This window comes from Bidens hawaiensis, unplaced genomic scaffold, assembly GCF_021521415.1.
Source record: "Bidens hawaiensis isolate Kalapana, Puna unplaced genomic scaffold, B.hawaiensis_p1.1 tig00026617_1, whole genome shotgun sequence".
Classification (NCBI taxonomy): Eukaryota; Viridiplantae; Streptophyta; class Magnoliopsida; order Asterales; family Asteraceae; genus Bidens; species Bidens hawaiensis.
This window is the reverse complement of record NW_027494281.1, coordinates 228316-242412: the sequence shown is the minus strand read 5'-3', so window position 1 is coordinate 242412 and position 14097 is coordinate 228316. Positions and strand designations below refer to the sequence as shown.

The following is a 14097-nucleotide window of genomic DNA, read 5'->3' as shown; positions in this document are numbered from 1 at the left end:
ATAGGTTATTATTCAGTTTCCTTTAATGATTCATGCGGATAGACCGGCACTTTCATTTTTGGGTGCTGAACTTTTTCCCAAACTGACCTGCGTGAAGGTTTGTCACGTTATTGGGTTCGTGCGGGTAGGACCGCCTTCCCATGCAATGACTTCACGTAATTATGCGGTGAAAACCGGCATATTAGTGTTCAGAAAAGTATGAATGTAAAATCATCAGCTTCGATGTTCTTAAAGAGAATCATTTCCATTAGAAGTGGCTCTTGGCCTTTTCTTTACAAATTGGAATTGATTTACATGCAGACTGTGTAAATGAGCTCCCTTCCATGTTGGGATGGGAGTGCCATCGAGCCGATACGCACCTGGTTCGGGATCTCGTTCTTTACGCAGCATGTAGTCTCAATTTTGAAGCTGGAATTGATTCGTGTCTTCCCCAGCTGAGGTTCTATACGCACCCGCCTGCTCAGCCTTTATTGTGCCACGAGGTGCGCGAGCGTCCCATCTCTGACAAATGCTTCGACCATGTCCTTTACGTCTATGCATTCTTCAGTGTTGTGGCCTTTTGTCTTGTGGAAGTCACAGTATTTGCTCCGATCAGCATCGTGACGATGTCGGATTATTGGAGGCTTTGGCCACGGGAGCTCTTCAGTAGCGAATATCTCAGTGACGCTCTTGGTGAGTGGCGTCCATCTGGAGTTCCGGTGCGGATGTACATTATCCCTTCCGCCCAATCGATGTTGCAAGCCGGATGAGGTGTCAAAGTTTACCCTTGACTGCCAAATGCCTAGCTTCCGCTTTTTATTTAATCGGGCGGTGAGGACGTTGTCTTCTCTCGTTTTCTGAGTGTAGAGGTTTGTGCTCTGGGGGAGATCTCTACCCAGTTGCTTCTCTGTTTCCGCATAGCGTTTTGCTGCTGTCATGATGCCATCCCATGTGGATGACATGCCATCTTTACCCGTTAGGGTGCGGATGAGCTCTGGGTCATGTGCGCCCTGGATGAAGGCAGCGCGAACAAGATCTTCGCTGATATTGCCCAAACTTAGCTTCTTTGAGTTGAAGCGAGTGATGAAGTTTGGCAGAGATTCATCTTCCTCTCGTATGCATTTGAGGATTGTCCATTGCTCCTCGGTATACTTCCGTTGCTGGCTGAAGTGTTGGCTAAACTTCTGCTGGAAGTCTGCCCAGTCGTAGATGTGGTTGACCGGTAGGCGATCAAACCAAGCTCTAGCAGCCCCCACCAGCGTCATTTGGATCATGTAACACCACGTGGGTTCCGTCCAATTGCTGACGGTTGCCCCCGCTATGAACCTGTTCAAATGATCGTCTGGATCAGATATACCGTCATATGTGCCTATGTTGGGCATTTGTTTGGCACTCTTTGGGGCGATTGCTTCAGCAATGTCCCTTGCAAATTTGGACGTTCCTGCATTTGCAACGTTTGGTCTGAACGTTTTAGAGAAGTCTCGTGGACTTCCACCTGTGCTTTTTGGTTTGAAGGCTTGTCCAAAATGCCTTTTCGGTTGGGATTCCGTTTCCTTACGCTTCCCTTTTGCCCTACGGCGAGGGTTCGCGTCGGAGTCGGATTCCTCCGAGTCATCCTCCCAGTATTCGAATTCGTCGGCCTGTTGCACGGAACGCAAGCGTTCGTTCAACTCAGCCTGGAATTCCTTTTGTCGTGCCTCCGCCCATGCCTTAACTTCATCGAGAGTCTGGCGGGGGAGTCTTCGTTTCTCAAACTGGATATCGGTGGATCCCAGTAGGTGATCATTTACTGCACTTGCCCCAGCTTTGGTAAGTGGGGTAGTGTTCGTAAAATTTACTTCACTTGCCCCGGCTTCGGTAGCCGGGGTAGTGTTTGTAAAAACTGTGTTGCCGGTATTCCCTCCAGTAGCTGGGGTTGTGGTTACCGGAATTTCTCTAACCATCTTTGTAAAAGTTTGAAAAAACTGGAGAAAATTGTAGTTCTAGCTTTATCCCACGGATGGCGCCAATGAAGAAACACTAACCGGACCCCGGACAGATTACTGGTAACCTGGGGGTTAGATAGATGTTTCCCACGAGGGGTTAGACCCTTGGAAGATGGTTCTTCTGATAACCTGCAAAACAGACACCGTGAGCTCGTCACTGAGAAGGGGGGGGTTCCTCCTTGTGACCACCCTCCGGCGTGAGAATCAGACTAGATTGCTCTTTAAATATAAAAGTATATTAAGAGATTGCTAGAGCAGATATCAGGTATATTATGATGATAATGTGATATGATATGATGTTGAGATGATCATACCATTTGGGGTATTTATAGCCGAAGGTAGGTTTCCAAGGAGGTATGGCCGGCTGCTACAGTGTTCCTGTTCATCAACAGTTGCCTACGCACGTGCCCCGTTGGTAGTTGGTGGGTAGGCAGCGGCTGATAGTGACCAGGCCTGCTGTGTACTATTCCCTTTCCACCAACTGCCGGCTACGCACGTGGTATGACAGTAGTTGGTGAGTAGGCAGCGGCTAATAGTGATACAGTACAGGAGCATGCTGCTCGCCATACTGTATCAGTGAGCTGTCGTATCTCTGATCAGATCTTTCGCCCATACCTCGTCAGGTACAGTAAAAGATCCTTCAGTATACGGACTGGCTTATTTGGGCGGGAGTATTCCCCCTCCCGCCTCTGTGCGGGATTGCTCCCGGCTTGGCTCATTCCTTCAGGTGACACTGAATGATCGAGAGCTAAGTGCCTTGTGCGTGTAGCCATGCTGCGCGGGTGGCCTTCCCTAATGGCTTGTATCCGAGGCTGCGGGGACAGGCGGAGTCCTTCACCATTGGGAGGCATTTCCTGCGGGACCAGCTTGCGTACTGCGCGTAAGGACGTCACGTCTCTGAGCATGGTTGGTCCTGCGGATCCAGTTGGTCTCTGCGCAGACGTCCCTGTTTAAGGTGAGTCTTGCGGGTCCAACTGGGCTCTGCTGGGACCTACCTCTTCAGTTCCTGGAACGATCAGTCGATAACCGATACAAAAATAAACATTTATTTTTCAAATAAACAAAGTAATTATATAAAAGAATAATATATTTAACTTGTGAATGACCAAAAAGCATGGAAAAAAAACCAACAAAATACAAAAAAATATGTTAAGACTTCTTTACTATTTATTTTAGTTTTTAATAACTTTGTCCTCAAGTTATTTTTGCTCGTTTGTTGGTTTTAGATTTTTCATTCATATAAATTTGTATCATGATATAGGCATGTTCAAAACGGTTTGGGACTAGGAACCGGAACCGGTTCCTAACCGGTTCATATATTCAAAACCCCCTTTTAAACCGGTTCCAGGCTCGAACCGGTTAGGGAACCAAACCGGTTCTCCCACCCTCGGACCCCTAACCTATCTAACCGGTTCTTACCGGTTCCTAACCCGGTTCCTGTACCGTAACCGGTTCCAACCGGTTACAGTGTAAAATTTTTTTTTTTTTTTCGTTTTTCGTTTGCGATTTGGATTCTAAACTACGATTCGTATTTGTATAACATGAAAAATAAAAAAAACAATTAACATAAAAATAAACAATTAACTGATGAAGAAAAGACAACTACTGAAGATGTTTGCCACTGAAGACAACTACTGAAGGTTGCCACTGAAGACAACTACTGAAGGTTGCCACCGATGAGGAATACTCATCAGTGGGAACATTCATCAGTTGCAGAGTTTGTTGTCACTGATGCAAAATATTAATCAGTGACACATCAGTTGCAGAGTTTCATCAGTTGGAACATCATCAGTTAAATATGTAACCATTGTACAATGTAAACTTGTTCATTGAATTTGCAATACAAGTGCATTTAGTTTTTTTTTTTCGTTTTTCGTTTGCGATTTGGATTCTAAACTACGATTCGTATTTGTATAGCATGAAAAATAAACAAAACAATTAACATAAAATGCTAGAACCGGTTAGGAACCGGTTCCGGATGGTTCGGTTCCAGAACCGGTTCCGGTTCGGTTCCGGTTCCTACCCGCCCCCACTCAGAAATGCAAGAACCGGTCACGGATCATCGGGTTGAATCAGATAGGGTCCGGTTCCTACAAAAAACGGGTAGGAACCGGTTCGGGTCCACCGGTTCGGTTCCAGGAACCGGTTTCGTTGAACATCTCTATCATGATATGTGTATGTATTGGGACTTTGGTGTTTAGATAACAATCAACTATTAAATGTTAGTTATTAGTTGCAAGTCAAAATCACGAATCAAAAATTAAATAAATAACGACAATATTTTGAGAAATGATTTACACATATTTATTGTATACAATTTAAATAAAAAATATTAGACATTGAGTTGTTGAGTTGGAGGGTCAATCAAGGCACCATTTAAATCTTCCAGTATCGAATTGTATTTAAGGCAAATAATTGTACCGTTCTTGTTTCTGTATCATACAGCCACAGTCTAGTTAAAGAGGGGAGAGAAGGTGCACATGCAGCATAACTGTATAAGAAACAAATCATTGTCTGACAATGTAACAAACTAACCAAAACCCATTTATGAAAAGTCAGTGAGGGTGTAAATTGTTAAAAACTGAATTACTAAATTACAAATTTTGTTTTAATCCTAAGTCATTTTATGGATCGGATTATTTAAAAAGTCCACTTTCTGCTTGTGGTGCGCGCATATAATGTATATATGTGTGGCCCTCGGGTGGGCAAATATGAAATTGCACTAATTTTAACGTTACTTTACTAACCTCGTGAAAATAACGCTAAAAGTGGCGGAAGGTTAATCAGGCATCACGTGGTGGCATTGATAGCCGAAAGACAAGGGTACATGCACCAATCGACGATGTCCCGATGGTTAAGTGTTATGTGCCTTATGTTCAATGCTTGATGCAAAACTACTATCGAGCCGGGGGTCTCACTGAAAACAATATCTCTATTCCTAAAGGGTAGAGGTAAGGCTGTACATTTCTCAGACCCTACCATAACTTTGCTATTGGTGAGATATACTGAGTACGATGATGATGATGATGATGACGACGACGACTTTTATATATTTTGAATGACAGTGTGTCATATTGTGTTTCCCTTTAAACTAACGGATATTAAGTTTTTCAGTTAAGTCATCACATATACAAAGCATTTTAGTCTTTCTTTTTGCCTATTGAAGGGGCTATTTGTGTAACAAAGTTAAAGATTGTGTTCCAACTCAAAAACTTATAAGGGCTATCTTTGTCAAAAAATAAATAAATAAATAAATAAATAAAAGCCCTCTTCCACCAAGCTAAAATCCATTTTCAACCTCCATCTAACTCACCGGCAACCCATCACCCATACCACCACCGCCTACCACCATCTACCACCACTCCACCAGACGATAAACAAATCATGTCCTCAAACGGAGCCCATGATTGACGGTCAACATTGACCCATCTATAGCAACCCTAATTGTGTACTCCGAACCTGTAACAAATATATCATCGTTTGTCAGAGATCCATCGTCGCATCGTTCATAATCCTTACGACCGATTAGGTCATTCAATCTCCATGTCGTAGCATCCTAGTACACTTAACAAACACACCTATAACGTGTAACATTATGCTCATAATGAGACTTTAACACTAATCATTAAAAAAAAAGAATTACTTGACTCTTCACTGATTAACCCAAGTCTTCCTACTGCTAAACCATAACCAATTGATACGAAGAGTACTTAATATTTTTGTTTTTCTTGTTCAGATGTGATATTTAAATTTGTTATTAAAAATATAGGAAATAATTAGGTGGAAGTTTTTTTGATTAAAATGATAATTTGCTTTAAAAAAACAATTATTGGACAATAGTTTCCCATATAAAAGGAATGCATTTCTAGGCCATACCTAATTCTTACATATTTATGTTCCACGATTGTATGACGGGGAGAGGGTCGTGGACCATGTAGTTATCACATATTGTCATGTGACACATGTTTAACCCTCCGTCTCGTTAAAAAGTCGAATTTAAAGAAGCTGTCACAAATCATTTAGCGTATTACACTTTTATATTTTCCATCAACCTTCCCTAATACTTAATACAATATAGCTATATATATGCATCCTTTTTTTTACATATGTTTAAAATGCATTAGGGTTACAAAACATGTAATTGATATCATAATAAATTACATTATTGGATATATATCTGGATGGATCATCCATTATAATCAAAATGACATTAAATTTTCATATTAAATGGAGCTAATTATCATGAATCTCTTAAGTTCATGGATGTCATAATCTTGTTGACGTGACTCGTCGATGTTGGTTTTCTCAATAAATTCTAAATCAGAACAACGTTTTCTAATAATTTTTTCAACTTTGCAGATGGATACATTAATCGTATGATACAGACTTGTGTAGTTTAAATGACTGGCGGGATTTATTCGTGAAATCTATGCCAACATATGTGTTACCACTTCAACAAGTATCTTGTTACACTATGAGGGAATACATGTAATTTTGAATTTATTGTTACAAGTTGGCCATTCAATTAAAAAAAGGTAATTATTGCATAAACAACAATAGCTCGACTAAATTGACATTTACAACTTACAAGTAGTTAAGGACTCATGACTAGGATCTAGTTGTACGATTTTTATTCCTCACAAAATCTGTGTGAGTTCAAAAGTTTGCAAATACAAAGTTCGGTGGCATTTAGAATTATCGTTAAAAAACTAGTTAAGGGGTATTTTCTTTATCAATAGATATACACATACATGAACTAGTATACCAGGTATAGTATTTACTTTTAAACAAACAAATATTGTGGGATTAAAACACTCAAGTTTGACCTTGAAGAGGTTGAACTAGCACTGGCACACACACAAAAGACGAGGATGATGAGCGTAATGTGGTGTTTGGATGACATAACATCATTGGTTAAAAAGAAAAAAAGTGTAAAAGTCAAACTTTAGTGTGTAGATGATCGTTTTACATGGAGCAAAATTGTAATTTAGAAAATGTCATGCTTATTAGTGTTGTACATCATGCTTGCAAAATACTAAAAAGTGAATCGTAATTTTCTCTCACAAAGGAAGTTTGTTAATTAGGTTTATAAATGACTGGTCAGCATTTATCCTAACACATTTACCAACGAAGCTGATACATAGTTGATTCTAGTATTAACATACTTTTACTTGAAACAACTAGATAACGCAAATGTGACAGAAAGGGACCAATTTCAAAAGATCACGCTCTTTGCCTACTTTATCCCGGCGTTTTTAAAATTAAAAAGTTCTTGATTTGTTTCTTATTTTATGTAAAACATGTGAATCATTGATTTGAATAATCCATGCGACTATAGGAAGACATATTTGTTTTTAACAAATACTTCTATAGTTCCATCGTGATTCAACTTGTCATATTTAGACTCGTCCTATAAAATAAGCTTTGATATATCAATTTAAGCATTACATTATCATTAATATTGAAATATATTTTCTTCCTTGAGTTTATTATCTGCTTCTTTACTTTAGCTCTATGTCAATTGATATCAGAGCTCGTTAGCATCATGATGACAAATGATGAAAACGTGCAACAAAGTCTCCCCAATGGATATAGGTGCGAGGTTGACAAAGTGTAATTAATAATATCACCACGATATTCGAAAAATACACCATAAAAATTGAAGAATTATGTGCCTCAATTGCACGTGGTCGTAATGGTTGTGAAAATGAGGCATAACTATGGCTTCACTCATCGCCGACCAAACAATGGCTACTTTGGTTGTAACAAAAACGACCAACCCCTTTTCAACCAATGAGTGGTCGTTCTTGACATACTTTTCATATGATGATCTGGATAAGACGACCAATATTAAAGATAGTTTGCAAAGGGACAAGAGCTTTAAGTCCCGTTGTTCCATCAGCGTTAAGGTACCTTTGTGATAAAATGGATCTAGCCAATCTTAAGTGTATGATCAAGAATCACATGTGCAAAGATGATGATGATGGTTGGAGTTGGAATAAGGAAACCTATGGATTTTTCACAATAAAATCTTTAAGAAAGGTATTACATGTTTAAGCTTTGTGTGATTCTTAGTTCAAGGATTTTGATTGGTTTAGTTGGTTCCAACTAAACAAAGATACCTTTTGTAACTAAACCAATCAAAATTTGTTTAAGCTATGTAAGATCATCTTGAATTTCTCTTACTCAATTACATTTAACTCTATAATTCTCTTCTCATCATCGGTTATTGCAAGTTAAATTTGTTATTGATGTTAAGATGAGACCTTTCTTATAGCTTGGACATAACAGAATTATGTGAAAATTGTTGGCATTACAATTTACAACACACAATTGGCTGAATTCTTTAATAAGATAAAACGTTAAATTGCTTTCAACTTATTAGCAAGATTACCCAAATAAATAATGACACTTTGACAAATTATATAACCATAGGGGGTAAAAGGAGATATTAGGATCCAAGACCTTTATATGCTTTTCCTATTTGCTTTCTTCGGTTGGATCTAATGATGTTTTTAACCTCGTAGCAATCATTTGTTGTATAACCAACTGGCATATATAAACCTAACAGTTATTCGAACATATAATAAAAAAAAGAAGTTATTAACTACCTTTAAAATTATAAATTTATATACTTACAATTACCCAAAAAAAAAAAATACTCAACTTTTCATTGACGGAATTTGAATGTTTCAGACTGAGACGTTCGATTCCCTATCTACTATTATATATAGTTAAAGCGTCTAACTTTCGTCCATCTCAAACTCTCAATTTCCGCAAGAGTTTTTGTGGGTTGAATAAACTTATCCATGCTATCATCCGATCCAGATATGTGATGACATTGATATTTTGTGATTAGGAGAAGCATTATTGTTTTTTCTTTGTAACATAATTTGATTTTGAATTCTATATAAAGTAGTTATATTATTTTTAAATGAAATTAAGAAAACAACAAAAGAATAAAATTGTGCGCCCATCCATTGAAACATCTTTTGTCAATTCCTAAAATGCCCAATGATTTAAATTAACTTATCTTAACTTTATTTATTTATTTATTTATTTTTGTATTTAGTAGTATCAATTTCAATTAATTTTAAAGGCCCAACAAAGTTGACATTTTGATATAACTCAAAATTAGATTGTTTGGTTTGGATAATGTGTTCACATCGCATCCTCTACCTTTAACTCTAAATTAACAATCATTTTTTTAAAATTTATATCTTATTTTCTAAAAAAAACTTTCATATTTCATTCTCTATTTTTATCTTACTTACAAAAATTTATTTTATTATTTTTCTATTCTTTTTACACTCACAATAATTTTACAAATGATGAATAACAGTTTTTTATATGTAAAAAGTTGTTGTAATATTTTTTTAAAAAAAATTTACGGTTGATATAGAGAAATGATGGATATAATGGTAAAAATTATTTTTATATTTTAAAGATGTGAGAGGATGATGAATAGGTTATGAATGCTTTACACAAATCCTTTTAGATTAGAGGGATATCCGACGATTTCATAATCTAAACCATTATAAAACTAGTTTATTAGTTGAATCGACTTTTAAACCTAAATTATATAATAATTTAAGTATGTATCCATGTATTTACATTATTAAACTACATTTTTTTGTTTGAAATTTCATTGTTATCAAAATATGGAGCACGTAATAAGAAAATTATGAAACCTAAACTGTACAAATGAGATGAAGCATGTAAATCAATCTGTAAATAAGATTTTAGAAAAAATAAATAAAAATCTATTCGAACTACTATACGGTTCATATATTCAACCAGTCTAATCCATAACCGTGCAAAACAAATGAAGGCAGTTCAATGGCACTACAAGATCGGTGTTGTAAATGGTAATCGGTTATAATCGTACATCGATAATTTAACTGTATTATTTGAGTTGTGTATAATTTTAGATTCACCATAACTTTTTGTTTAAGGCATGTATAAAATATAATCTATGATATCTTTATATTTGAATACAAACTTAGCTCCTAGCTTGCATCAAACGTTACAAATTAAATTAGCTAATGTCTAAGTTGATTTTTGTCTACTAAAACATAAATACACCTTCTAAATATCTGTCTCTATAATATGTTTATTATATTATACCAAAGCGAATTGGATTTTAATAATCTCAATTTAATGTCGTTGGCTGAAAATAATCTCAACTTAAAAAATAGTTGTCACCGGTCCCAACTTTCACACTGTTTGTTTTCATTGGACCTATGTTAAAAATAAACCTAACGATGTTAAGTTTTGTCCAAATTTCAAATTGATGTTGTAGGGTTTTCGATCGGAATGAGGATACAAATAGATTGATGTAAAACTTAACTCGAAACAGTGCTCCAAACAACTTGATTTTTGTTAATTAAAAGTTTACACACCCGGAATTGAAGCATCCTTTAGTCGTTTGGATCACTGTTTTGAGGTAAGTTTTACATCAATCGACTCGTGTCCTAATTCCTAACGAAAACCCTAAAACATCAATTTGAAATTTGAAAAAAACTTAACGCTGTTAAGTTTTTTTATTAATGGGGGGTCTAATAAAAACAAACAGTGTGAAAGTTGGGACCGGTGACAACTATTTTCTAAGTTGAGATTATTATCGGCCAACTTATTAAGTTGGGATTATTAAAATCTAATTCACCTTATACCAAACCAACTGGTTCAATGACAGCCTCATGGTTTTTCTTATGCGAAGTCGTGAGTTAGAGTCTCGTTTATAATAATGTTATGCGTGAGCCAGAGTTTTATCACAATAGGTCTTCGAGTGGTAGGTTTTCTTCGGAATTTGGGTGGGCTAGATCATCAGCACTGCCTACTATCACGGGAGTGGGTGGCGTTTTACCAACATGTGTACCTGATGACCGGGCTTTGTATTAAAATTAAAAAATAATATGTATATTATAATTGAATGCAATGGTGAGTGTGAGTGCCAGCAAGGGATTGAATTATATAAAGGAGGAGGAATGATCAAAGCTTGTTCCCCTGCTCTGATAAAAGGTAACTTTGATTTTAGGAGGGTGTGGGTTCCATCAATCTGACCCCAATACCTGGACTGATAAGGTTTGGGTCCCACTCCCATTCAAATATCTTTAATATAATATATAAAATAATTCTTAATTTGACCCATACAACAGGACATTGACGATTGTCACAAATCACCTATTTTATTTATTATTTATTCACATGCTCAATAATCATTTTATATCTTCACAATATACGTATGTATATTTAAAACTATGTGTATTTAATTTAAGAGTGTAAATAATGTGAGAAAATGACGTCATTGTAGATTTTCACCATTGGAAAATTAAGTAATATCACTTTCAAGCTTCATGGGATTGACTATAAATTAACGGAATTGTTTTCTTACACCCTTTCAAGATATTATTGAATCCATAACTTAGAATAATGTCAAAATAATAATTTAAATTGTTAAACACATAAAAGAATACCAAATGGGACCTTCTCTTTTTTCCTTCTAATGATTAAAACCAACAATACACCCTATTAAAAATTGTCTCTCCAAAACTTATAAATAATCACACAATTTAAAAAAAATCAGCATAATTATGGCGAAAATGATATATAATTTTTTCCAAAAAATTGGACTAAATCAAACCTTGTGTAGGTTTATACATCGGGTTTAACTGAAACCGGTTAAACCCCTTACGACTGGTGGCTCGTTGTATCATCCCCGCCTCCGTGATGCGACTGAGATCCACTTGCTTGCTGCTCAGAACCCCCGGGACCGAATATCGACCTATTATAAGGATTTAACCCAGCAAGCATGCTAAGTTGTCCCTCTGTAAACCCTCCAGACGCGCCGTTGCCACCAAGTCCAGCTGACAGTTGCTGACTGGGCAACAACGCGACTGGTGTTGGGAAATTCATGAAATGTAACCCAGTGGAAACAGTACTGCGATACAACGCGGTATTGTTGACTGTTGGGAAAGTCCAAATTGGGTCACCACTCATTCCTTGGTGTTGACTAGAATTCGCAACCATCCAAAAGTTCGGTGGTATTGATGCGTGATTTGCTGCTATTGAAGCTGAGCTTGATTGTAGCATATAGTTCCCTAGTGGTTGTTGATGTGGTGATGGTAATTCGGACTCCGAATCGCCTTGAACCCTTCGTTTTCTTCCGTTGTTCTCTTCCGGATCTGATAACTCGACCGAATTGTCCCGGTTTTCTTGTTTCGTTTGTAATAACTGATGAAGACTTGTTGATGACCCAAAATTTAATAGGTTTGATGAGTTGTTTTCTGTCGAAGATAACCCGATTCCTGGGAAAAGATTCCGGTTTTGTGGGATAGCGAAATTCGAGTTGTAGTAACTGGATCGGAGTTGTGAAGGGATCGACATGCTGGACCCGGAGCTCCGGAGTGAGATGTTAAGTGAAGTGAAGTTAGCCGGGATAGTCCCGGTGCCTGTGGCTGCTATCACGGCCGGTTCGGCCTGTTGTAGCAGCCACTCGATGGTTTCACCATCAGTTTTGTGTCCCAGCTCACGAGTGAGCTGGAACACGCGGGCGGCGCATAAAGCTGGCATGCGTATGCGACGCCCACGTCCGTCCACTTTCGTGTGACGGTCTTTTGTGGAGGTTCTCTTGGGGGCTAGTATTTTCGAGGGGTCCCCTGAAGAAGTAGTGGCCGCCATGGCCGTGGCGGCCACGGTAGTTATTTGGAGATTTGAACTGTTGGATCGAAACGGAGGGGTGGTGGTTGTGTCGGCGGATATTGGGTGGGATGGGTACCCAGACACGGAGCCTGTTCCTCCTGTTGTTCCAGAGGAGGAACAGGCTTCGTCGTCTTTTTTTTCGAGTAATTGGAAAGGGAAGTTGGGACGATGGTGGAAATGATCATCACCGGCATCCATGATCATATATAAGAGAATATAACTTGATTTAAACCTATATATATATAGATATAAAGAATTGAATCTATATCTATATAACTATATATTTGTTTCTCTTTCAAGACCATAAAAATTTAATAGTCACACTCTCTATCTTCAACTGCAAATTCTTGTAGCTTCAAGAGAGAGAGAAAGAGAGGATAATGAAGGAAGCTAAACTTTAAGCAACAAAGATAATGAGTGGGAATTATACGGGTGACCTTTAAAAAGCAAAATAATATTAAAAATATTATATAAAATCAATCTTCATATAATTCAAAATAAAGAAAAGGAAAAGGAATTATCATGTCCGTTCACCATCATCCAGTTCATAATATTTTCTATTAACAAATGCATATAATTTGGTATATAATCACTAGTTTCTTATAGTGATCATTGCTAATTAAGCGCTTTAGTTTAGTTTGTAAACAATTGTAAGGGCTTAATTAACCGTGTGCATATTATAATTCTTATGTCATGTTGTTAATTACCTTTTCATTATTCATAGTAAAAACTTTCATAGCTTTCATGTATAGTGATACCATAATTTTTTTAAAAAAAAATCTCATTCATGATGATTTATTTTTGAGGTGATAAATGGTCGGTAGGCTGATTAATTAGTGATTACTATCATTTACCTTATGTTTTGTAGAAATCAATATGTATAATTAACACGTGACCTTGTGGTCTAATGGTATATATAATATATGAGGTTTGCCTCTCAAAAAGTGAAATGACGAGTTCAACTTTGTAAGTATAACGTTATGGGATTTTAGGTGGAATAAAGTTTGTTCTTCAAGAAAAAAAATTAATGCATGGACGAGCTAGATAGCGCGCACACACACACATGTTTACTATATTACATTTGTCGCTAATTTTTCTTTTATTTCTTTTAACAGATGTAGTATGTTTTGCTTTGTTCTATCGTCTTGTTTTCTCAAATGTAATTTCATATTGTGCTATTGAACAGTTAAAAAGTAATTATTGCAAGTTTACTAATTACTGGAAAGTTAATTCTCAACTTTAATGAGTTACTATTGTTGAAAATTATTATATACCAATAATTCATAAGGCTGAGGGGTGTGGAGCGCGAGAAAGGGCGCGTGAGGCCATCCGCTCGCGCCCCGGGGCGCGAGCACCACACCACCGAGGCGCGAGAGGGGCGCGAGAGGGGCGCAAGCGCGGATTTCCAGGCGAGCGCAAGGGTGATCGCGGG

At 37.3% G+C, this 14097-nt stretch overlaps 1 protein-coding gene across 1 annotated transcript; it reads right to left on the bottom strand.

Moving 5' to 3' along the window:
- Positions 1 to 11450: 11450 nt before the first annotated feature.
- On the bottom strand, positions 11451 to 13114 carry LOC143573737 (transcription factor TCP15-like). The gene has a single exon (XM_077058537.1). It carries the CDS (start codon positions 12867 to 12869, stop codon positions 11655 to 11657), a length of 1215 nt encoding a protein of 404 aa, XP_076914652.1. The 5' UTR covers positions 12870 to 13114; the 3' UTR covers positions 11451 to 11654.
- Positions 13115 to 14097: the final 983 nt, after the last annotated feature.